General features: G+C 37.1%; 1 protein-coding gene across 6 annotated transcripts in view; it reads right to left on the bottom strand.

Annotated features, from left to right (window-relative positions):
- The window catches only part of IBTK (inhibitor of Bruton tyrosine kinase), a 58356-nt gene that overhangs the window by 6207 nt on the left and 24855 nt on the right, over positions 1-27294 (bottom strand). For all 6 annotated transcript variants that reach the window (XR_012830931.1, XR_012830932.1, XR_012830933.1 and 3 more), the window contains exons 12-26: positions 25914-26510; positions 24481-24567; positions 23437-23519; positions 23289-23326; positions 21442-21538; positions 20949-21050; positions 19861-19978; positions 18219-18279; positions 17354-17481; positions 15443-15555; positions 14678-14826; positions 13779-13942; positions 11881-11973; positions 10556-10714; positions 3758-3910 (exon numbers count right to left, since the gene is read on the bottom strand). Coding sequence is in view for 3 of the 6 variants with exons in the window: in XM_075707401.1 (XP_075563516.1) it covers positions 3758-3910; positions 10556-10714; positions 11881-11973; positions 13779-13942; positions 14678-14826; positions 15443-15555; positions 17354-17481; positions 18219-18279; positions 19861-19978; positions 20949-21050; positions 21442-21538; positions 23289-23326; positions 23437-23519; positions 24481-24567; positions 25914-26510 (2142 nt within the window). In the remaining 3 variants the exon portion in view is untranslated. The remainder of the gene's footprint in view (positions 1-3757; positions 3911-10555; positions 10715-11880; positions 11974-13778; positions 13943-14677; positions 14827-15442; positions 15556-17353; positions 17482-18218; positions 18280-19860; positions 19979-20948; positions 21051-21441; positions 21539-23288; positions 23327-23436; positions 23520-24480; positions 24568-25913; positions 26511-27294) is intronic.

Genomic DNA, 27294 nt, shown 5'->3' with positions numbered 1-27294 from the left:
CTGCTTTAATAATGCTCACCTTCCTGCACATTGGACAGTAAACAATACCTACTCAGCCCATTTGACAGCTATGCTCTTCTTCCCACTCACAATCCAAAGAACTCACAGCACTACTATAAATGAATCCAAGTAGATTGTTATACTGAACAAACCTGTTTCAGTACAGATAAAAAGTTCTTTCCAGAGTAAGACTTCTAAACAAACAAACCAAAAAATCCAAACAGCTGCCAAAAAAACCACAAGAGAAATTTCCAAAAACTGGAATTAATAGTTCCAGTGTCACAGCACACTCTAGTGATCAATTAAAAGATAAGTTTAAATACCTGTGTCACCTCCCTCAATTTAAATGTAGCTTTAAAATGCAGGAAGCAGTTCAGATATTTTGAAGCTGTTTGTACATACATACATACATCTGTGTTTCTTGCTAGCAAGACACTCATTCCAGATATTAAATCAACTGCAGATATTTCAACATGCTAGATTAATTCTTCAGCTGGCATCAAAATAACTACGAGAAATGGAGCAGACGGGAAATGGGAAGCTAGCATATACAGAAAAATGGGAAAAGCCTCAAAAATATAGAACTTGGAAACCTGGAAGTCTCGAAAATTAAAGACTGATGCACAGACATAAGTGGTTCTGCATGGAAACAAACCATCCAAGTATCATCAGTACTGAACCAACCTGATTAATTCAGTTGGCTGAACTTGCCATGACTCCTGCACAGCCACCAAGATGTCCCAGCACTCCGCTCCCCAGCGCTTCTTGAGGATTTGTTCATTTGAAGCCAGTTCATGTCCAGTGCCTCCCTGATCTAATGACTGCTCTCAGAAAAGGAACACAAAGCTTGGTCTCCTGCAGAACCTCTTGGGTTTTGCTGTACCATTTGAGTCATGTACTACTTATTAGCTCATTATTAGCCATGCCAGAACTAGGCCATTCCCACGCGAAGCCACAAAGACTTGTTTCCACTAAGACTCTTCAGTGCTCCCTGGAGTAACACAGTGAAGACAACCCAGGCTGCCACAACAAAGTTAAGTCATGTCAGGCCTATGTTTTTAGCTTGGACTATGAGCTACACATGCACAGCTGCACAGCATAACTCCCAAGGCTGAGCTGTCCCTGGAAACAATGCAGCCACATCCACACAGCCCAGCTTTTGGGCTGATCTCCCTTTGAACTGAATCCAGTTCTCATCTTCACATTCATGACATGGTTCATCTACAGAAAATTTCTGGGTTGCATAAATTGGAAGGTGACAGTATATGGAAGAGTGTTTATGCAACCACCAAAAAACCCTCATCCAGAGACTTAAGAAAGTTGTCAATTTAATTACTGCACAGTTATCCAAAGAAAAAAGACAAAGCAGGAACAGTAGCCATGCAAGTATCTTCAGTGTCTCATCAGTGAGTCTGACATCAACAGATGAGGATTACTTATGCTCTACGCACATGCAATTTCCTTTCCTTAAAAAGGAAGAGGTAAGGGTGTGGATAATTAATCTTCACAGAAATACCCCTTGAATGCTGCAGGCAAAAATCAGACCCTACTGTGACAGGAACTGTACAGTCAAAGGATAAAATTACCTCAAACTAGAAACTCAACTCCTAACTTTCAGATGGATGAACTAGTCACCTAGGCTCTTTACACCTATTAGAGAAAAATAAGCACCTTCAGACACAATTCAAAACAACCTGAAATAGCTCTGGAAGTGCCGTCTTTTCCAACTGATTATAGTCAATCTAGTAATCTAGGCTCCCACAGGTTTAATGTATCATTTTCAGACAGCTAACGTATTAGGCCTGGACTGAGCCCAAATAATCCACTTTGAGAGTGTGCAGACTGGACTGCACAGACTAGACAGAGCAAGACAAAAGGAAAAGAAGTTACTTTATGAAGATCACAGCAGGTGTGACAAAGCTAATAATAGCATCCAGTGCAAATTCCCTTATCACCAGCCTTTGCCATCTCCCATATGACAAAAAGCTTTATTATTTGGCTAGCAACAAAATTAATGATACCTGGGTTTCTGCAGATTTGTGCTTCGTGTTCCTACATCTCCACTCACCACAGTAACTTCAGCTTTATCCCTCTGTTCCTAAGGAATGCCTACCCATCACACACACTCTCCAAATCCCTCCTACCTCTAACACCATCCCACACACAATATTCCTATATTTCTACCCTCATTTTGTTCTTTATCTACCAACAGGACACATACTACTTCTGTCCTAGGGTAACACCAGTTTCTATACAAGCTGAGCAACCAAGAGGGAGGCCTAGTAAAACTTTCTTTTCCTTATGGAGGGGACAGTTTTTGGAGGGGGATGGAACAGGAGTTCATAAGAAAAACTGGAAGGCAATGGGGTCCCTGTGCACCAACAGGCTCTGCAAGCTCTTCTCCCTCAGTGCAGCTGTGTAAACTTGAGTCAGGCTGCTATGAACAGAGCTGAGCTGTACGGAAGAGCTGTGCGAAGGCTCACAGGGACTCTCCCTCTTTATTCATGAGCTGCATTGAAGCTCAGTCCCTCACTCTTAGGCCTTTCTTGAGCTATGCTGCAGCTATGCCCAAGCCCAGCCTTGCTGTTCCTGACCCTGACTTGACTTGCAGGTTTGACCCTCGACCCTGCCTCATCCCAAAGGACCTGTCTGCACCCACTGACTGTGGCCCACCCTGATTTCTGTCACGGAGCCTGCCCTGCTCACCTCACCGCGGCACAGTGGGGCTGTGCCCTTGCCAGGGAGGCCACCACATGGCCACTCCTGCTGTCACCCTTGGCTCCCCTGCCACCGTGAGGCAGCTGGCCTGCGCTGCTTCCAGACGGTGGGTGGGAAAGTCTGTAAGATTTTCAGGCCCTCTGTCTCATAAATATATTTGAAATGCATAGCATTCAAAGTTACTGATGATAGGGGGAAGAGATGCAGGTGCGTGGGCAACTCACTCATACAGACCTTCAGGAATAAAGCTGAGATTTCTTTCCTCAGCTTAGTTATTTTAAACTCAAACAGAGGTGTTATTGGAGGTACCAAGAGGATGTGTGGCTAAACTGATTTGACCAAAGAGCAATATTGTCCAATAACTAGACATGTAATTCACATGCACCTGAGAACAAGTTATTTTTGTCCTTAGAATTGTAGTCCCCCGGTAATTAAAATACACAGACATAACCAATGCATCAATATTTTGGTAAGCCCCCTTAACCCATGAAAAATTGCACCTAAACAATTAAGTCCGCTAATAACAAAACTCAGATCAGGAAATGCCAGAACTGTGTTCGAATAAACTGATTTTGTCCACTCAGTGGTTACACAGAAATACTCCTAAGCAAACGCTGTTTCATGCATGCCATATCTGAATGCTAAAGAATATCTAATTTCCTCGGAAGTTAGAAAACACAGGTTTATAATTTTTATACATACATACATATACAAATGTACACATACACATATTTGTTTGGAGCCTGAAATGTTTGTGTCTGTGTATATATATATACACACACACACACAGACGCAAACACTTCGAACCTCAAACAAAATATTAGCAGTGGCATTAAATTGCTTTAGTCTTTATAAGCCTCCTATTCATAAGAGTATTCTGTTCATAAAATCCTATTAACAGAATCATTAAAAGAATGCTTACAGGATTTATTTTTGTTTAAAATGACAATTTTATCCTTTCTTATTTCAGCAGAATTTAAACAGGTTATTGTGGTTCTTGTATAATGATTGATCAATTAAGAAAAGACTCCTCTCTTACCTTATGGTGTTTTGGACTGATGAATCCTCAGTTCCTTTATATCCTGCTCTTTTGATACCAGTACCAGATGAATTATTCGCACTCATACATTTTTCTTCTTCCGTTACAAGATCACGGAATGACTTTGGCAAAGCAGCCTGTAATGAAGATGACCTTTAAAAAAAACCAAAACACAAACAAAACTCATTTTATACATGTACCTTCTAGGACTCCATATTGTTACAGCAAAGAGGGCCTTTTCAGCTACTAAAAATAAAATACAATATTATTCAGCTTTTGTATCTCACCATTATACCTGCTAGACACCACTCGCTAAAATAAATCACTATGGGTCAAACAGGTAAACATCAGCAATTAAGTACCTATGAGAACAGAAGAAGCCAGTAGCATGGAAATTTCATTGGGCGGGGGCGGGGGATGGACGGACACCAAACCAAAAACCACCCCTCCATCTATCCCCCCCTAATGCATCCTCTTAAAAAGCAATTTTATTTTCACAGACACTTTCTCTTAGACATTCTGTACCTTTTCCAACTGCATTATTCCTTGAAAAGCATTCTCTCAAATCACACAATGCTCTAGTACTTTTGTTCTAATACTGGTAGTTTACCACCATGAAAGTCAAGTATAGCTGATCTTCTTTCCCCAAGATATTGAGTGAGTTAATCATACCTGCTGGAGGCCCTATAAACCACTTAATCCACAGTGAAAGTCGTAAAACTGATATGCTTTGCCCAAGCATAACATGCACTGTTACTGCACTAGAGCTTGCATATTATCTTTCAAAAATAAGCCAGTACAAAAATACAGCAACTTAGTATCATAGCTATTCTGAACACTTTCTGATCCAAAAGCCTTTTTATTTACAGAGTTCGAGGCAGTTACCCTTAGTCTTTTCCTTACCCTTCAAGACTTTGGAATTAATTCTTCATGCATTTGCTTACATTTAACTTTACTAAGCATAGCAGTCCCGCTCACTGTCAAATATACAAAATACATATTAGGAGAATAGCTCTGCTCATTATCTACTCAAAGAAATAAGAGATCAATTATAAGCACTACTGAAGTAAAACAAGCTTTCTATACAATGCTAATTGTCTGTGCAGCTGCCATAAGAAGGGAAGCATTTGAAGCCAAAGACTTTCAAACTACATCTATGCGGTATACAATTTAAGATAACAAACATCAGAGAATTAAAACATCGTAATATTGTATCTGAAATCTTACAACAAAAGCATCTGAAAGTTATATATGATGTCTGAACCCCATGCTAAACCACCCGGGCTTAAGTTTGGGGTGTTTTTTTTGTTGGTTTGTTTTTTTTCTTTTTTTTAGTATTGCATGAGCAGTGCAGAAGACATAGGAAGCAGGATGGGAACCTCCAGATGCAAGGCCTCAGAATCATTTTGCACATCCCCTACTCCTACCACCAGCTGGCACACAAGAGTCTGGGCAAGTGTTTGACCAGAACTTCCCCAAACTTATTATACTGAGTAGGCAAATGGTTCCCTTAGGATGTGCTGTCACAGAAGCTTCTTCTGCTACTAACAATTTAAGTAGCCTACCCATTTCCATGAAAATTCGGTACTGCAATCAGATCCATTTATAACACAGCACCAACCCCCACACTCCTCAAACCCCCAAACAACCCTCCCCAAAAAAACCCAGCCCTGCATCATTCTCAGCTTGTGAACCTATCAAAAACAACTACTGGTGGCTTAAAATGGTTTGGCTTAAACTGGTACAAATTTTCCTAATGGTAACGACTCTGAATTTCAGCTTGTCCTGTCTGATACTTTGTCACTTCTATCTCATTTGTAGCATTACAAAACCCAAATTTATCTTTTTTAAAAAAGTGGAATATGACTAAGTTTCGTTAAGCTGTAACTGCAAAACATCAAAGCATGAAGTTCCAAAACAGCTGTTGATATTTCAGTATATACTGGAATACTGACAAACTGACAACCTAGACATTAAAATACGCAACTGTTAATTCTCAAGAGAGACTTCAAATTTCTTTATGCCTACACTCTTGAAAAGCTGTAGGCTCTCCTGAGCTTATAGAAACCAAACCAAACACGCGCCTCCCTCAATCAAAGTAGGTTTGGAGAACTAATAAAGTTAAGACCTAGCTTCTTGCATGACATACTCTCACAAGTATTACTAGTGTGATTTCCACCCCCCCCCTCTAATTTCCACTTTTCTTCGAAGGAGGAAACATAGGTTCAGTCCCCCAAAAACTATGAAACTGGAGGTTTCTTTTGGTGAAAAAGGTAGGACATTGTGTATGATAGACTCTGTCTTTTAATCAACCAAAAAAGAGCCGGAAGGTCCCACACCCTTCTGGCAAGCGTGCTCACTGCACATCCAAGATGAATATCTTATTTCATTGGAACACAAGTTCTATGGCTTTGACTATATTGCATGCGTGGAAAGCTTATTCTATTGCCAAATGCACTCTAATAGTCCACTGTGAATTTACAGAATATAACTTTGCAAATATAATATTAGAGCAGATGAGTAACACTTACCATTCCACCTTACATACAAAAATACTTTGAACAACTAGCAGGGGCAATCAAATAATTGTTGGCTTGCCTAAAGCAGCTTAAAGTTTATTCAACAAATGCTCTCCTCCAGCAGCTAGGCATAACTTTAAATATTCATATACCTCCCACTGTTTTTTTGCTTGAACTCTTGAGCTGCTGGCATTTTCCAGATCAGCAGCCAGAGGAACGCTGCAGAGGAACGTACAGAATCATGTGTGGTGACCACATGAGCGTTAGACTGGATTCCATCCTACTGAAGTATACTCTGGCCTTTCCACTTAAGATGGTTTGTGTAACACAGTAGAGCCCAGCTACTTTCAAAAGCTGTTTAATCAGAACCTTAAGAGCACAATATACTTTCTAGAGACAGTTATCTACGCATATTCAAAAATCACTTCACCCTTGCTTTTTAAATGCATGGAACACTTCATAGTCAGTTGGTGGTTTAAAATTAAATAACACCCAATACGTAAAGTATTATCTATCAGAGAGTAGACAAATAGCATGACTAATCAAACTATTCAGATGTTGGATCAAGGAAGTTATGCCCTATATTTTTACATGACTTATATCAGAGCTTCTCTTAGTATTTTATTTCCTGTATTAAGAAGTAAATAATTTAACTAAAGGCATCTAGCTCATGCGCTTAAGTCAATCAGTACAAATCCTTCTAAAGAGTCATTTATCTTACAGTGAGAAATAAGACCTCAGGAACAACAACAACAACAACAACAACAACAACAACAACAACAACAAAACCCAAACAAACAAACCCTTCTGAAGAAGCCCAGATAACTAGATAAGCTACGCAATGTCCTCCAAAACCTACTTCAGGCTTCACTGTAATCTAAAAGTTGTGTATGAAGGGGAGAAGGGAAAGACCAGGCTGGAGAAAGACAGACGCCCTATACAAACATCCCCCTGTGGAAGAGTTCTCACAGCCCCTTCTATTGATACCCAAAGTTTGTCAGAGACAAGTGTATAAAACTGCAGCTTGAAAATGGCTAGTAAAACAAAAAGGGAAATTAACTGATGATATTTTAGATGACTGGTTGAAAATACCCATGAAATGCCTACATCAGTGATCGCCAACATCAGCCCAAGCCATGGCATGGCAGGTATGGGGAAGTTCCTATGAAGACTCCAGAGAAGACCCACTCATCACAGAAATGCCCTTGACTTTGCTGGGTGCCGGAGGAAAAGACTTGACTCAAGCAGGCCCCGCTCCACCTCACTAGCAGCCCCCCTGGCCAGCTGTAGCTGTCCTCCCACATCAGCATGGGCACCCCTCTGTGTTACCCATCGGGTAGTGCACAAGAGCATGGCTTCCCTGGTGCTGCCACGCTGAGTCACTGATGGGTAGAAAGGTGATCAGTTTGTAACAAAGCATAAACAAGTGTGTGAATGAGCCCTTGTGATTTGTGTATGTAAGACAGCGTACATCATCACTGTAGATGTTAGGTTACATATTATTTATGCATAATTATAACATTAGTAGCAAAATTAAAAACAGTAGATGGATTTTTTTTTTTTAAATGTAATAAAGGATAGCATAACTCAGTACTTCCCATGCTGGTCATCATCTGATTCAGCTGCCAGTCTCTCCCAGCAAATTTTAAGCCTCAGAGCTATAATTGCCCTGTGACACCTCCATTAGCTAAGCCAAATAGCTAAGCTGTTGTGTGACCTGCAGTATCACCTGTGTAAAGCAGGTAGCGTGTTCTTTGGAGCATTTGAAAGGATCAGTGTTAAGGACTCTGAAATTCATCCGCTCATTAGAATTCAGAAAACAAATCTTACAAACCGTGTTTCTCCTATTGTGAAGGTCCCAACTATAGTTCAGAGGTCCGGTAGAGTCTGAATTCTCAGATGCAAAACAACTCATTCTATTTGCTCTTTAAGACAAAATTGTGGGGTTTGCCCAATGTTGTATCAGCATAACTTTGTGGGGCTAGGGGAGTAAACGAGATCCTAAATTTTGGTATTAGGTGTACATGGTTGAAAACAAATTGAGAAGACAGATATTTAAGTCCTGCTTTTATAAACCAAAACAAAAGAATTCAACCTTTTCTTAGGTTCACTTGAAATACTGTGTGCTGGATATTTTTAAAACCAGGTCATCTCAGGCAGTTCATTTTTGTAAATAACTACTATAGTAACATACCTCTATAGCTTGTAAGCCGGACACTACAAATACATGGCATATAACTATTTTTTTTAGTTATAATCAACCCATGATATACAGAAGCCTTCAGAGAAGATCTCCTGTCCTTCCTTTCACTGACCCTTGGAGGAATCCCAGCCATCACTATCAGAATCACTACCTGAAGGACACATCATGCCACACTACCTTGAATTCACCAAACAACTGCCCATTTCAGATCAGACTGACATGATCCTTGACAGGCCCTGTAAAATACTAAAGCCCTTTAACCATAAGGCTGAATATACTGCATGGTGTCCGCTAGAGAAGCAAAGCTTGCTCTGGTGTCATAACTGGAAGCAGAATACCATTTTAGAATCAATTATTATCTGATTTATAATGCATGATTTGGGGATGATTACAACATACTCTCAGATTTTTTCCCATACATTACTGACAAATATTTTGAACAGGAGCTCTGTTTTACCATTCTTATGTTCTGGGATGTTACTGTTATTACTATGGTCTTAAACTAAGATAATAGCATACCAACAGTCATATGTGGAATCTCAAATAAATCTAAAGGCACTTCAAACTCAAGGTGCTGATTATAACAGCAGTCATCCAAAAAACGAAAGATGAGGTAACAGATCCATGAAATGGAGCAGAGAAGCAAGCAGTTCTCAGTATTACCTTAAACTTGTTGACACAGAACACCTCTCGGGAAGCAACTACTGCCAGGAAGGAGCCTACCTTCTCCTCAGCCAGCTAGCGATGCGATTTGTTTTTAATTTCCATACACTCATTAAATAGCTAACAGGCTACATGCCTGTTTTGAACTTACAGGAGCATAGCAGAAAGGCAAAGATTCCAGCATATGCTTACTACTCTTATTTCTGAAAGGAACAACCAATTGACATAAAGGATCAAAGGAAAGAGAGCCAAAAGACACAAGAGGGAGACAGCTCTAATTGTGGAAAATAAACCTACCCCTTGAAAGACAGACTCCTATTTTATTTTGAAATCTATCCAATGCAAAAGGAAAACTAATACAATAGCATTTTAAACAGGTAAATTGTCTAAAAAAGACTTCATTTAAAACAGCGCGACTGTGGTGGGTATGCAGCAAGCTTTGTTCCCACTGAGGCACAAACAGGTAAGCTCTAGAGAGAGGAGACTGACTCACAATTCTTCTAGGGTACCAGTACAGAAGCAAGCTGCAACAAAATTCTAGACCTTCTTGAACAGGGAAAGGGGAGAACTGCCCAACATTTACCTCAAGTTAAAAGCATGCAGACAGGTATTTATTCTGTAGTAATTAAACACATTAAATTTACATAATTTGCAACTATTACAGTTACGCCTTTATGCTTTCATCCAATACCAACTGTAAATGTGATGAACAAAGCATGTAATGAGGTGCTAGCCCAATTCATTTATTGTTGTAAACCTAGTTCATTGAACAGATGATAAGCCATTTTTCTATTTGATACAGTGATATTAACTTGAACATTTAAATTGTGTGTAATCAGCATTAGAAGTAATTTTAAACCCATTATGCATCCTTCCACCATAAGAATTCTTAGCAGCATCCGTCACTCTCTCCAGCTCCTAGACACCTAGATAACTTTGTTATCTATAATTTCACTGTATTTTCACTCTACTCCCAAGTCATTCTAGCCCTTTCCCCCAGGAAGGGCTAACATTTTTCTTTATGTTTTTGACATAGAAAAAAACAGCATTCATAATGGTTTTCAACAACCTCTTCCTGACTAAGTTTCAGAGCTTGTGCTCAGCCTTCTTTTTCTATGCTTCACGTTGATACCATCTGCAAATACCACATCACACACAAGCAAGAACCAGATGGGATGCAGTCTTCTGACTCACTATAGCAAAATTTCAAAGAACTGTTAAACTGCAACCACTGCTTTTCCCTGCCTCCTATGAATTACTAGATTACTACCAAATGTAGGTACAAATAGTTCAATGCTAGTCTTTTTAATGAACAGAACCTAGGCCATTGTTATTTAAGAAACTGCTTCTAAGAGTCTATTCAATGTAAAAACCCTCCAAAGAAAAAGAAGTGATATTTGATTTATAACATACCATGCATTCCCCAGTTTTGCAACTTTCGTAGGTGGGGGTGGTGTGGTTATTAGTGTAGTAGGCTCCATGCTGCTAGTTACTGATCCATTATCTTTTGCTGCCAGGGCAATCATTTTCCTTTGTTTCTGAGAAAGTTTGATTCCATGAGACACCATTCTGCTGTGAATTGACATTGCAAAGAGACATGATGTAAGACTAGTGTCCTTTGAGATGGCTTGCTTTTAATCTTGTGAATTAAACCAAGAAATACTTCTTTCCTAGACTAAAATACCTTGTCTACAACGCCAAAAGGGGGGTACGGCAGGGGAGGGGCTGGATGACTGGGGAGCAAAAGGAGGATCAATGAATATCAAGAGTGATGGAAAAAGCAGCATCATAAAACTATTCTTCACATAGTACAAATGAAAACATGCAGAGTAGGAATCAAGTCTCCAAAAGAAATGGACTACCACCAGATGAAGACTATTTTCTAATTTTGCGACTTTTTAGAGACTGTCAGAAGCTTAGCTCCCTTAAGCCAAAAATATTAATGCATAAGAAACGTACACAACAGCATACAGCCATTTTTTCTGTTTGTAATAATTTGTTTTCTAAGTTATTTGGATTCTTCAGACTTGGCTGTTTTGTTCACAGCTTCTGAATCTACCTCGGCAGCAACCCTTTACTAGGCTCCAGGACTACTGTCCTAGCTCTCCTTTACAAGAATGCCACACTTCAAAGGTCATGAAAGTCATCTCCAGTTCTCTTCCGCATGTTGCCAGTTAAGAAACACCAGGTTTAATCCACTGCCTCCTGAAAAAGTACATTTATCTCCCTGTGTCTTCAGGATGCTTCTCTGAGCAAGAACCACCCTTGCTTCTGTCTGAGGAAGAATTGTCAATATCAACACATGGGTGCTGGTGCGGAGTCAGAGAATGCAAGACAAGAAACAGACTTCAGGATCAATTACAGTACTGGTCCACAAGTAATTTCCAAAGTGCTAGGGAGAAGAATTAATTCTTTCTGGTTGGAAATAGGAAAGCTCAGCAGAGCAGGACACTGATTTAATATACTGGTTTACTAGCCCTTTCTTTCACATTGCAGCAGCTAAGACATGCTTTTGCAGTAGTTGACCAAACAAGACTACAGTAACAATAAAGGGATAAATTTTGTATGCTCACAGAAAAACACCATAATGAACTGAAGTAAACAAAGCCATTCAAAAACAAATAGGACAACTTTTGTCCTGCTTTTTTTAAAACTCTGAACTGCCTGAACCACTAAGTAAATTCATAATAGCCTGGTCTATCACACTTTTCTTTTATAGATTTTGGTTTTTTACCAACCCTGAATTTGCCTTTGGCATGGTTCCACATTTCTGCATACTTTCTTCAATTTCCATGATGGTTCTTAGATCCATAGCAGGAGGGCTGGCAGGGCTAAATGAAAAATAAAAAGTTACCTTACAAGGCACTCATTTTTACTTACATTCCACAGTTCCAGCCTTCACTGAAATCCTCTAAATCATACGTAAGATTGGTAACCGGATGTATAATTTATGTGTGTTTCCTCAATTATGGCAAACCTCAAATAGAATGTTTCTGACAAAACTTTTATAAATATATACATATTTAAGAGCACACTATAAAAATACTTTCAAGACTCATTATACTACAAAACAAAAAGATGTGAACTATGATTACTTTAAAAAAATTAGATACCTAAATCCAGGATACTTATTTAGTAGTCAACTGCTCATGCTAAGTATTAGAAAGGCATTGCTCACAGCTCTTTCATGAAGACTGAATTAGATCTTTTTTTTGAAGAACAGGATTAAAATTATTTCACATGGCAAACAGAACTCTCTTTGCAAAGTTAGAGCTCTGTACAAACACCAGTAACATTCTCAAACTTTAGGAATCAGTTTCTTTTTCATAAATGACCTTATTTTAAACTTCCACAGAAATGAACATGAATTAAATCCAGACATTTCCAAGCTTTACATAAAATGATGTAAATAAATTATTATAATAAATTATAAATTAAAACCTGTGTACTTAAAGGCATTTGTAAACTAAGCTGTGTTACAACTAGATTCAAGGACAGGCTTTGAAATAAAATATAATAATATAATAAAATACCCCTCTGTGTCTCCCTACATAAACCCAACTGCCATAGACTAACTAGTGAATTAAGCACTGGGAGGTCACACCAAACCCTGTCGGCACTGCTCCTCCACAGTAGTTCAACCAAATACACTACAGTATTAATCCTTTAAACATTCTACACAACAGTACTGCCTGCTTTTTCCTGACATCATACCAGCAATACTAGAAAAAGTGAAGAAAGAGTACAAGGGAAACCCATAAAGGTACAGTGACATTACAACAGTCCTGTTTTATTTGTTCCCCTTCCATGCAACACTCTAAAAAACATTCAAAAAGAACTCTAAGATAGCAGATGAAGGTGGAGCTTCTTCCAACCAGTCTAAAGACCAAAGTGTTGGTTGCACAAATACACAGTGAGACAAAACAGATTCCTAATGGACCCTGCTCACCAAACAATATACTTCAGAGCTGCAGCTTTTAATTTCTACAGCTGTATCACCTGTATTAGCAAAGTCCATCGGCCACAAACCAACAGAGCCTGGGAAAACTGTGAGAAATTATCACTATACGATTCCCCAGATCCTTAAACTCTTCTCTATCCAACCTTTATTGACAACTGTCAGAGACAGGACACCAGGCAAGACAGAACTTCAGTCTATCACAGTGCTGGTCCTTTTTCATATGCAGATAGTGCTACAGATAGAAATAATAATTTTTTTATTACTGTATCAGTTAAACATGAGGTGTTGATTTTCACAGACCATTTAAGTCTAAAGGCATGCCTTAAAAATGTCAAAGTACAATGGGGCTTCAAGCATGGTCTGATTCTACCAAAAAACTGCTAATTATTTTACAAAGTGTTAACCAAGTAGGTCTTCTGAAAAAACATATTAGAAGTCCAGACTGGTAGCACTTTAAAAAAGAAAAAAATATCTAGCAATTGCTTTTCTCAAAGAATAATTAAAAAATGTACCAGTTTTATTAAACTACCCAAATCTTTAATTCACATGTCAAGTAGCAGATGATCATTTTGAAGAGCAGATAGCTTTTTAGTATGAATAAAATATTATTAACATTCACTACCAAGTGTAGGACAGTGATTGTAAGTTAGGTAGGCACCACAACTAGTACTCCACCTGAAACTGCTTGCTACCCAGTTGGGAGGGCTTGCAGAATTGTTTTTGGCACTGGGAATGGACTGTGGAACAGACTGTGTCAATGCTGATGATCCCTTGTATGACTTCACCTCCTTGTTAGGTTGAGAGAGTTTCATACCCTGATTGCATGCTTTGTCCTTCATCTAAAAAAGACAGAAGAATGCTGAATAAATATTCTCACATCTTCTCATTTAGAAAAACAAGCGATGCTACAAAGAACTTCAATGACATGTAAGTGAAAAGATTTTAAAGGATACCTCAAAAATAGCAATAACATAGTGAATCCCTGATCAGTCTGCTACCTGTACCATCCCCCCCACCTTCATGCTTCACCCTGAATCAGTTAAGTCCAAATATGCATCTTGATAGTGGAAAATTCACTCAGAGATGTTCACTTCTAAAGCTTTAACACTTAACATAGGCACAATTCTCTCAAACTTATTTGTCTTTGCCAGTTATGCCTCAGTTATCCTAGACCATACTTCCGTCCAACTACAGTAGTCGAAGAACAGCAGGATTTTCCTGGAGTTTTTTGGCTTCTGTTTTTGGTTTTTTTGGCTTCTGAACTTCAGATTTGCTTTGCATTTTAAATGAAGTAGATAAAGACTTAATGTAATTGCTCTTTTGATTTGAAATTTTCTGAACACTACAGCATATAAAAATTCTTACTATGGTACCATGTAAATAAATTACCCTCAGAAGATTTAATAAGGAATACTCATTTTTATTTGCTTTATCAGACAAACAATAATTACTTAAAGTTGTCGACTCCATTTTAAGGACAACAGCTTCTCAGAAACACTCCAAAATACAAACTCTGCTTTTGATGGACTAGATAAACACAAACAAATAAATTGCTAGGAACAAAGAAATCCAACCTCAGTCCTCTCTGGATGAAATCCTTTCATGAAGTCAGGGGACTGCAAGTCTCTGGGGCTACCCACTCCTGCATAACTACCTTCAGAGTCAGATGTTAAGAGTTCTGGAAGTGATTCTACAGAGTTACTTTTATCCAGTTTTACTGAGCCTAAGAAATAAGAAACAAGAGTAGGACTATTAAATCGTGAGAGCCAGACTAAAAAATGTTTAAAAAACCCCAAGTGTTATTCACTCCATATGATGAATACAAAATAACCAGAAGTTTACCTAGTCCAGTATACTAGACTGTAAAAAGTATAAACAAATTTAAGACTATCTTAAATATTTTTTCAGAATAAGATTACTCCATCTCCTTTCTCTGTCTCACAATATACAGTTTTAGGAAGTAACATAGACACTTTTCTTTTGAAAATGAAGGCTTCTACCATCTTTTCAATAAATATTGACTAATTTATTTTTTATATTCCAGAAAAAAAGAAACCCACATTAGCAGACATATTCCACTTATTAAAACCACATGGGAAAGCATCCATTAATTTTATTTGATAAAATACATGCTTTTACAGAATCTGAACTTTGGGCACAAGCTTAATATGACAAACATCCTTTCAAACAAAACTTAAGATTAAGAATTCACTATTCAACTATGGTGTTCACTATATTTGCAAGATGTCCTCACTGAAGTATAGAAATCACACTGCATTGCGATAAACTAAATGTTATGTTCTGGTTTTATACTTGCAAGGAACCTCTTTCTCACTGACCTGTAGAAGCTGGACTCTGAATAATATCTGATAGATTATATCCTCCAGAGCTGTCAGACCGTTTTCGTGCCTTCTTTTTTGCCTTAGTTTTCGCTCTTTTGAAAAGGGCTTCCCTATTTAAAAAAAAAAAAACAAACAAACAAACCCAAAACACCAAGATGGATTAAAGCCAAAGAAATTGAGCCTCAGAACTATCAGTGTCAATGTCGTCTTTCAGTCAGCACCAGTGGTTACACTTCAAGCAGTAATACCCCGTCCCACCAGCTGTCACTAGCTGCTTGGTCCTGCTCTCCTTATGCACTGGCACAACTATGTAGTAAACGATTGGGGAGGGGGGACGACGGGGTAAGTCCAGGAGGAAGAGAAAAAATTCTTTCAAGTCTAGGTCTAGTCTCTGGTCTAGTACACTGCACAAAGACTTCTGCTGAGCCAGTGGAAGATACAACAGCTACATAGGCTGGCAGTGCCACCTAGGTCAGATTAAACCTGCTACACATTGCAGCAACCAACATAAAGCAAACTACATCCAAGTCTCCACTTTTTTCTCTCTTGATTTCTCCTAAATTAGTGAAGTTTAATAAACTCCACAGTTGGGTCTCATTTTTCCCCAACACAAATATTGCCACCAAGATAATACTACTTCTACAATGAAGCAGGTATATGGTCATGTTACCAAAATGTGACGTGTTCCTATATATGATATTAGGGAGAGTGGAATCAAATAAAAGGCATCCTTCATTTTAACAAAACTACTAGAAATTCAGAATTATATGAATCACAGCTACAGTAACCCTATTTCAAAAAGCTTCTTTGAGAAGCTTTTTGTGGAATAACTATATACATACTTATTCATTCCTGCATCAATACCGTAACCTTACAAGGCTTGAGGCTTTTTTTAATCCTTGGGCTTCCCTACTCCCTAAAGGCCATCACCTTTAAAAACACTGAAAGGCTTGAAGTCTAATACAAAACAGCCTCTCAGTTCCCTGCATCTCCTTATCTGTACTAGCTAATTTAACATAACTTTTCTTGACACAAGTGGTCAGAATAGTACACAATAACATGAGGTCTCATCTGCACAGTGACATCATATTTCACTATTTGGAAGCATGTTACCAACTCATCCTGTCAAATTAAGTTTTCATACTTCTGATGTCATAGTCAATTTCTCCAGTTTAAAAACTGTACCAGAAAAAGCAGCTGTAATTTTATTATTTGCTCGTCAGAGAAGAGCAGCATACGAAGCTAGTCTGACAAGACTTTGCAGACTCTATTGCTCTCGCCTCTGTGTCTTCAGAACAAATGTTCAAAGACAGAATACCAGAAGTCCACAAAACCACCAAGGCCAAACTACCTGATCTACAGTTGTTTGGATCATGTTTTCTAACACCTCTTAAACACAGGTCACTTGTTTTGTTATTCTACAGCCAGATTAAAGTAACCACTTTAAACTGACAGATTAAAAACTCTTGCTACAAAACTTCGTATTTCACATGACAATTCTGTTAATATTAAGAAATGCAGATTACCACAATTTTCCAGATAGATCTATGGTGCACTAAAGTCTGGGGTTTTATCTTTCGGTTTCTCCTAATTCAGTGAGGTTCAATGAACTCCACAGCTGGTCTCATACGTACACAGATACTCTCATCACACGCACAACTCCCAAACATTACTGTGAATGCTTGTTTTGTTACCTTTACTCACATGCTACTTATGAATTGAAAAAATTGCAGTTCTGTAACATTTTAAAATACTTAACTGAACTGAGAACAGTCTTTGAAATCTCCATTTCTCCTATTTCTTCATATTTCAATTCTGAACCCAAAGGGAGTCAGGCACTATCCAAAGGGGGATAAATACCATACACAGCTCACCTAGTTAAAATGTTCATGAAAGATAAATACTTACTGAGAATTTTGTTCTGTATTCATTTCTTCCCTTAAAAAGACAAAGTTCTCTCCATCTTCAGGCTCAAAAGAACTTATGTCAGGTCCATCTGGATATGGAGTAATTACTCTTCTGACCATAGCTGGAATCTGTAGTTGCAAAAGCCATTACACTAAGTTTCTCTTAAGTTGTATGCTAGCAAATATATGCTCTCTTGCAAAAGGACCAAAACCAACTATCATTTAAAACACTTTTACAGATCAAGTAATTAATTATTTAACCAGCTTAGAAACTTAAGTCACATCTTTAAGCAAAACAGAAGAAGAATTATTTTAAGTGACAGACTCAGAATGCATATGTTTCAGCTGCCTATAACTCCTGACAAAAAAATGCTTCAAGGTTTTGCAAACATTGTCTTTTACTACTATACAGGTAAAGAATACTGGATTATAATGTGCCTTGGTTGTTCCCTTTGGATTGAAGTTCAACTTGCACATTATTTTTCTTACTTCTTTTAAGATCTGTATGATCACTCTGAACTTTACACTGGAGAAGTCAAATTTTCTTTCTTCTCCTTTCTTCTAAGTAACAGATGCTCTTTTCCATAGGTTTTGCTTATGTTTTTTCACACAACAATTGTTAATTTGTTAAACATTAGTATGTTTAATGTGTATAATTAATTTAAAGGACACAATACTGTTGCAGCAGCAGCTAGTGAATAATGAAATGAGCTCCATGAGAGTGATAATAGCAGCAGTTAACCTTAGCTTTTGAGTCAGAAGTTCCACATCCAGTCTGTCATCTACAGACCCTGCAGGTATGTACTTATTACTCATCTGTTCTCATTTTAAACCTAAGCAGTTTACACTCAAGTTGTACAACTTACCATTTTCCTGTAATAAACAGAAAGATCCTTTACAACTTCATCACTTAAGACATCCAGAGTCCTAAAAAAATACATACAAATTTATCTTACCAGCTTAAAAGAAAAAAAAAAATCACTTTAATGAAAAATTCAAACGAACATTTTAGATGAATCTCACCTACAGGCATTATTACCTATTCATGGTGGTCACAAAGTCAGAAGGAAGAAAATGAACACAAAACATAAACTAGCCAATGCCCCTGCTGTAAGGCAGGATTAAACCCACAACCTTTCTAGATAGCCTACTTTTACTTAAGGCCACAGCCAATATAGACCTACATAGTTAAATTACCATGAACTGGTCATCACTTTACCTATTTCTGCATACTTTCAAGTCTTCTTGACATGTATCTAATACTCCAAGTCTATGCAAATTCTTCTATAAAACTCAGCCACAACACCCCTTGACATTTACACCAAAAAATAATCCTACAGCAACAAACTTTACTCAACAGAACTGTCTTGCCTGCATGAGCAGCTCTCCTTGCACAAAGCTGTCACAACTAAGTTCTGTCTCAGGTGTCTCAGATTAAAAGTCTTGCTACTCAGTAATGACATTTTCAGATTTTCACTGAAACACAGATACAGTCTTAACTGTAGTAATCTTAAGATGAAACAAATCTGAATTCAGAATACTACTTAAGAAAATGTTACTAGATTTTTACTCTTCTCTCCAAAATCAAAGGTTAAAATGTTTATGAAGATGTGAAGAAGAAATTGCTAATATGAATTAATTCCTGTATCTGTGATACAAGAGGAGCATCTGTGTGACATAGCAATGAACTGCTGGCATTCTGAACTGGTTCAGATCTCTAAGAACTTCTATAGGTAAAAAGAAGCATGACAAAAAGGCTAGGAATGGACGAGTAATAGAGGTGTGTTTTTCTGGGTTTTGGCAATTTTTTTAAGTCTTTGCTTAGAAGAAGTTCAATCAATGCTGATAAGGCTCACTCTGAGAAGATGGGATGTACTCTGGACAGGGCTTCAAGTTGCTTCCAAAAGCATCAAGAGAAGCAAGGCCAGAGCACACCTTCAGCCTGTTAGAACCCTAGCTGAATCATTGTGGAACGCAAGGGTAATTAATAAATTTGTTCAGCCCTCACTGCAGACAGTTAAAACAAAGAGACTACCAGAAGGCAGGCCCATCTTCTTTGGAAAACACACCAGCTATAATAAACCTACTTAAAATAAATTCAATTTGCAAAGTAACTATCATGTTTTAAAAAAAAAAAAAAAAAAGAAAAACAAGCAACAAAAAACCCACAGCAGTTTTATGTATCTTCAAAAACAGTTTAAAAAACCCAAACAAGAAAAGGCCTAATGTCAAAGCCCACTGAATTCAAGAGAGGTTCTTCCCCTGAATCCAGGCTCTTCATGCCGGATTGTAACATAGGGTTTTGTACTATAAAACTGGTACAGTATGTACAGATATTTAACTAATTTCTCTCTCCCTGTTTGGCAAAATGAGTCTCCCCTTAAACTAGCATCATTCAGTTGCATTTTAACATTTAACTGGCTCCTATTTGTTCTTCCAACCATTCTGCCTTTTTGGGATGTTTGAATTCAACAGCTAGTACATGAACACATTTGCATTCCTCCTTACCTTGCTTCAAGCAAAGCTGCCATGTTGAGTCCTATGAACTGCAAGCAGGACAGTTTTAACTGTTCAGCATTATACATTGCTGAGAACTCCAACAGCTCGGCAGCATTCTTTAAAGTAACTGCAAAGAAGAAACACAACAAACTAAATTGGGTAACATGCTGCAATATTATGCAGCAGTTTTTAAGACTTACTGCACAGCATGATCTAGTTATGGAAACCTATCATATACTTCTCCATTCCTACAAAAAATGCTAACGCTCAAACAGCCATAAACTACAGCAAGCTCCACATAACTTTGTAGCAGCTTGAATGCAATGGCTGCTTCACAGGCATAGAAAGGCCCTACCTACAAATGTATCGGTTTCAACATACTGAAACTCAGCAGTCCAAAGCAAAGGACAAAGGAAAAAGAAAGTTAAAACCAGCAAGTTTCATATACAGCATAAACAGTCCTTAAAGCTCCAGATGTTCCTTTATCAGGGAGAAAATAAAGAAAGGTGGGTGAAGAGGCTGAGGGCGGGGGGGAGAGACAGATGGAAGTCACTAAGAAATGCCAAGCAAAAATCGGATGCTGACTTCTTGTATGAAGGTAAGCAACAACACTTAGTGTTTTCTAGAAGAGACAGATCTTCATAGCCATACAGAAACAGCAGTGTGTCAAACAAACAACAGAAGAGCTAGCAGAACTAAATACAAGGACAGAAATAGAAACACAGAATTCATTTTATCGTGTTTTAAAAGCAAGAAGTTTGAATGCAGTGAAATAGAGGTTTTATAAAAGTTTGGTTTATTTGTTGTACTGGTTCGGGATGGGTTTTTTTTAGCTTTTTGCTTGCTTTACTTTTTTTTCCCTTTTATTAAAGAGCGTGAGATGAAGACGATGCATAAGGAATGGAAGATTATGTTAACCTAGAGCATCCCCCAGACTAAAGAAGCAACTGCTAACAGCTATGCAATGAACAGCAAAAGGTAATCAGAGCAAAGGAATATAAGCAAATAATTCTGTGCTGAAATAAGCAAGAACATTAACATCTAAAAAAAGCTTTTTTTATTCTCTAACCCTTTATAAAACAAGTGGAAGAACTCACGTTTTTCTGCAATGGCTACTTCACAGATTTCTTTGAGTCTGGATATAAGAAGTTGGTCTGCTACCACAAGAACTTTACATATGAATTCCACATTTTGAGAATCTGGAAAACAAAGCATCACATGAATACTGTGGGCAAGTCAAAAGCAACTATAACACATACAGCTTCAATGAGATTTCACTAAAGGACAAATGTAATGGCTTTGCAAATTTTTATGGGATTTTCACAGCATGAGGAATAGCTTAGAAGAGCACAGTCATTTTTTTGAAGGAAGAGAAGAAAGGAAAAGGAAAACTGCAGTTTGACAAACTAAAGAAAAGGTACAAAAAGGCCTGGGGTACAGCTATCACCTCAAAATCTAAAGCAAGAGTCACAAAAATTTGGATTTTCTACAGAAAACTTCAAAGCAAGCATATTACATATTGAATTTCTCTTTTGAAAATACAAAAATTGCAAGAGCTACAGCTTGAACTGAAAAATATATTAATGGCACCTTTTATCGCAAGAGCTTCATCTGTATACAGGTAATCTACAATTATCTGTAGTATGTCAGAATGGATAGGCATTTCCAGAGCTGTACAACAGGAAGCCTAAAAGGCAAAAGGATTACAAAAAAAAAAAAAAACACAAAACAAAAAGAGTAAAAGAAGCTGACTACTTGGAATAAAATACAAAATTAAGACAGCAATTACATTTAGCAAATTACTCAGACTGAGGGTCACATTTTCAAAGTTAAACAATTACTTAAGCATTTGCACAAAATCTGTGCAAGTTCTCAATTAAGAATTGATCGTAGCAGACCAATTAAAATCTGACCAAACTTCTGAATAAATATCCATGAAACAGTCCAGTGTTTCATCAGTTTGAGCGTCTTCTCTAACAATCCTCCTTGATTATATTACTTTACCCACAATTGTCTAAAACTAGAACTACAGGAATCCCCTATGCAAATACTGAACTGCTTTCTTTTCAAGGTAAAAGATCTAATGAAATCACAACTTCCTCTGCAAGAATAAAATGAAAGTAGCCATTACTGTTAATCCCTCAGAAAACAAGGTCCTCAACAAACCCTCCCTCTGAAGAACCATCTTAACCATTAAGGCAAAGCTTTTGTACGAGCAAACATTAGCCATTAAACCATTAGCTGTCACCATTCAAGCTCCTGCAACATCACTGTTTAATAACTTTAGTTTATTTCAAGTGGTACTGAAGCAAAGCTTTACGCGAAAAGGTTTTTTTGCTTTAGAACATGCTACTGGTACTGACATATTTCCTGTCTGAAATTTAAAAACCTCTTACAGACACTAGGATTTTTATACAACATCTGGAGCACTTTATTCACAAATACTTACTTATGAATTTCTGATTTAGATTTACTTCCAAAATAATAGATCACTTAAGAACTACATACAACTGATATAGAAATCAACAATACAAATGCACATTCAACACAAAAAAAAAAAAATTCAATCGCTTGTCTCACCGTGTTTCAGATATGTTTCCTCAGGGATGACTGAGGAAAAGGCAGGACAGTAACTTAGAGGACAGATAAAGTTCTGTCACACAGCAGAAGAGAACTGCCAGTACTTTGCCAGGTTCTTAGATTTACACATTGCCAAAAAGCTACAAAAGTTGAGGAAAACTCTTGCACACTGCTTCAGCTTCCAGTCTCTGAAAAATGCCTCTCCATTTACACCTTTCCTTGCTTTCAACAAGCATTATCAATAGTATTCAGATACTTGAACAGAGGCATTTAGTGAAATTACAATGTCCAGGAAAAACCAGGGTGTTGACACACAGCTAGCAAATACGAACCAAAACAAATAAAAGATCTGCACCATTTGAAGCAGCAGCTGGTCACTAAGTGAAATAGTCCTTGATATCCTCTATTTCATTAACAGTAAAAGTCAACCAGAGATTCTGCACATTGACTCTCGATTCTGCTGTATCTTTCACTCAGTACAAATGAAAAGCTATTTCATACTGCATATCATTTAACTTTTAAGACCTTTTACAGCAAGAAAATGAAAATTCATCCAAAGCAGTATCCCGTAAGAACAGTCCAGCAGCTTTTATAAATCCATGAACTAGCTCAAAATAAACCTCAAAACCAAAACGTTTTAATTTTCTTTGATATACATTATTACATTTATTACTTTCATTTAATACACAAAAATGTAACCAAAAATGTGGGGTGTTTCTTCTTGCAAACAGGATCCAAGAATCCAGCTTTTCCTTTTCCCCAGTATTTAGGGTATGTTATTCTAGGAAAAACTGAAAAGCTGTCACTTACTTGATGCAACAAAACATACCACCACACATGTTTATTGGCAAGCTTACCTCTATCCATGAGCTGCTTAACATGCTGTGAAAATAATCTGTAAAGAAAGGCATTTCAGTTCAAGATGCAATAAAATTTCAGTTAAAAAAAAGACAATATGACTTCTATTATATATATATATATATATGAAAAAATACACACACATACCGAGTCTTGCACAAAGTACACACTTATGACATGGGAATTCCTTTCCATCTAAAGATTTCAGGGTCACGTCGCAGAGGTATGAACTAGAAGATATTTAATAGGATCAGAACTGTGACTACTCAGAAGAGCTACAAGTTGTAAACTCTACAAATAAATGCTTACTCTAGCAAGTTAGGATTTATCCTTTAAAATAAAATACAGCTGAACTTTAATAATATCGTATAAAGTGAACCTAAAAGTACAGGCACAATAGTTTCAATAGAGAATTCTTTTGTCCAAAGTTGAGCTCTCAAAATTCCATCTGAAGTACTTCCTTCAAAACATAGTCAATTACTGTTTTAAAACTGCTATGACCAAATAAATTAATTATGGATAACTTTAGTCAATCTTAAATGGTCTATGTTAAGTTAGTTATTTCTTTCACATCAGTAGCTGCTATAAACTTTGACAATGCATTTTCAGAGTGAAGTAATCCAAATTATGTGAAAAAGACACTTTCATGCAATGTAGCTTTTACTACGTTAAGTAGACTATTCAAGCCTTTAGGTATAAATTACTCGATCACACCAATGGAATTAAAAAACAAACATCACTTTGATAAAAGCATAAAGAATTTTTCTATTGAAACATATTCCAGAGATTTTTCTTAATTAGAAAAAATATTATACATTTGTTTATTTCCAAACCATGTCGTCTTATTGTCACAGCAAGCATATTTGCTGAAGTCAAACTGCTTTTGACTGGATTACCCACAACATTTCTCCTGGCATTTGTATTCTATGACACAGTTAATCCACAGAACACATTAATGTACATCAAAAAGAAGCAAAAATATACTGTACATAATCTATCCCAGATTACTAATTCATATATCACTCTATAAGCATCTACAGAGAACTTCCAAACGTGAGTTACTGTGAAAGAAACAAGTATACACTAGAAGTTAAAATACAACTTATCAACCTTAGCTTACACTTAACAGTTAAAGAGATGACATAAGAGGAAGATGGTGGGGGTAGGGGAAGCTTGATTTAAAAAGTTTACCATTTCTTCTGATTTAACTTTGGTTTGTTCCCATTCTTCTTGTTGACAACATTAATTTTTCCATTTTCTAACCTGACTCCATCCAACCTGCAAATCATTAACATTACTAATAAGTAATACAATTAGTATACAGTCCAAACCATTAAGAACGATTTCACAAAGTAACAGCACTTCAGTGGGCTCATATTGTGAATATGAAAAAGGATCAAAATAATTCATCACAGAAAACTAGAAAGGGCCAGTTGTTACTTGAAAGTCTTCACTGCAGATACAAAGTGTAGCTGACATTCTTTCCACATCTTAGCTCTCTTATTTATTATCTTAGATGAAAGCTATACTGCTATAGTAAAGGCCAAAGTCCAACACCACAGGGTCAAAAATCTAGGAGTTATACATACTGCTACCAGTCAGTTATCTGAGCAAAGACAGTGGTTTGGAAGAGATGCACGTTTCAGCACAGGCTTCTTTAGCACCCTAATTCATCAAGAAGGCTTGTGAACAGAATGGTAAAGACATCGGAATGCTGCTTGTGGATTACAAAACAATACACTTTCAAAGGGAATGTGCTTTAATGTGGCAATTTTACTCAGGAACTCAGTTTCTGCAGCAGCTTCACATCTTTGCTGATTAATTTTAGTGTTTGCAAAAAATACAGTGAAGAAAACTGCCCTGAAAAGGCTCATTCCCTCCTTTGAAAGGAAAAGACAAATGCAGAAAAAAAACCCAAACAACTGAGTAATACAGTTCCACAGAGACATTTGGTCTCAGTTCCATTAGTTTCACCACATAATGTTAAAAAGCATCAGTTAAACAAGAATTTAACTTTGCTTTGTGTTGTTTTATGCTAAATATGTTCACTGTCTATGGAAAAACTGATAGACTACAGACCACAGCATAGAAATTCATCAATCTAAAACTCAATTAGATCAGCTGTCTCTAACAAAACAAGCATTGATATTTTATGACAGTCATTCTGGAAAGCCAGATGATTTGCATCAGATGTCAAGCCTCAGATTGCTCATGCCTTAACAGATACACAGGACAGATGTTTTAAATACAAATGTCCAAGACGTTCTAGGACACAATAAGGGCCAACCGCACACTACCATCATATAGAAGCCTATTGAAAAATGATGCTTTAAGTACATAATCATGCTACAAAAGTCTGCTTCTGACATTACTTGAAAAGGTCATACATGCTTTCTCTAAGCGAAGAGCATCAGAACAAACTGATGTTGCTTTAAAGAGATGATGTGGCGTATGCCATGAACTTTTATACTTACAAACAATAAAACAAGCCAAAAAAAAAAAAAAGGCAAACGTATCAACCCCAACTATCCTTCTACTTTAATAACAACTAAAGTTATATCAGCTTACGTAAAAACGCTCTGTGAAGAGCTTGCCAGAAAATAAATGCATTTCTTTTCACCTACCTTCCACTTAAATTGCTGAGTCCAAACTTCTTTGCAGTGCTTTGCAACATTTTTATGAGGTTAGCTTCTTCACCAACAACTTTGCCTTTTTTAGATTTGCTCTTCTGTTTTTCATTTATAACTTGCACTTGATTATTTCTGTAAATCTCAAATGCAGACTTTCCATTAACATTTTCATCAAAACTCATTTTGCTCAGGTTAGAAATTAAAGTATCTTGATATTCTTCCGATTTTCCTTTATGCAGGATTTTTGGTTTATAACCATGAGTCAAAAGATCACAAGTATCAGTGTATATGAACTGCAGAAGGTATGCAAACAGATCTGGATGAACTTTCTCTATTACATAAAGATCACATCCAACAGCATCTTCATCTTTACGGTAGATGTCTGGAGAGTCTAGCTGGTTGTCACTGGGAACAAACAGCTTCCTGAAGAAGTCAGAGCGTACAGCCAAGATGTATTTGTGCACGGGGTAAGTTCTTGTGCCAATCTGAAAAGTCACATCATGGATGCTGTCCATTTCATCTGTTTCATCTAACAGTTTGCCAAAATCCTCTCCAAAACTTGATAATGACACACTTGGAATTTCATAGAGACTAGAACAAAATGAAATCCATCAAAAAAAACCCCACTATTTACAAGCTCCATAAATTTTTACATAGTATGTTTAATGAAGAGGGTGAGGTTGTTTCCATTTTGTTTGTTTGGGTTTTTTCCTTACATTGCTGGACTACTCAACATTTCTTGTCCTATTCTTTACAAACAGAACTAGTAATATGGTATTTAGGCAACTAAACCACATATGTAAGACCTGTCTAGCTTCAGAATATCAAATATAGTATTGTGTCTTTATAATGTAGCCAGTAAATACATATTATCAGAACTATCTTATCTTCATCTCATTTTTTCAACAAGAAAACACAGAAATGTGTGCTGTATTTCATATTACAATCCAAAGCAATCAGGAAAAAAAGCTAATATTTACTTATTTATCAGATATATTGGAAATTATTATGAGAGCGTAAGGAACTTGGTGCAGTATTCTACTTATTCATTTTACTTTAAACATTTTTTTCAAACAAATAAAGATCCACTTTTCACTTTTATTTAAAAACTGATTGGTGATTAATGAAGGGGTGAATTTTACAGTATTTAGAGCTCAGAGTGTGTTAAGAAATACATCACCAACACTTGCCTTAAACACTTGAGATAAAACATCAATGCTATCTATATTAATTATGCAAATATATAAACTGAAGTCTTTGGGTAACTTCAACACAGTTGTTTATTCAAGTGCTATTCTCTAGCAGTATGGATAACCACATTTACTGTGACTTCTGTATGAGCCAAAAAACGGTTTTGAAAAGCAGAATGATTTAA

The sequence above is a fragment of the Pelecanus crispus genome, chromosome 3 (genome assembly GCF_030463565.1).
Source record: "Pelecanus crispus isolate bPelCri1 chromosome 3, bPelCri1.pri, whole genome shotgun sequence".
In the NCBI taxonomy this organism is placed as follows: Eukaryota; Metazoa; Chordata; class Aves; order Pelecaniformes; family Pelecanidae; genus Pelecanus; species Pelecanus crispus.
This window is presented reverse-complemented; position numbering and strand designations above follow the sequence as displayed.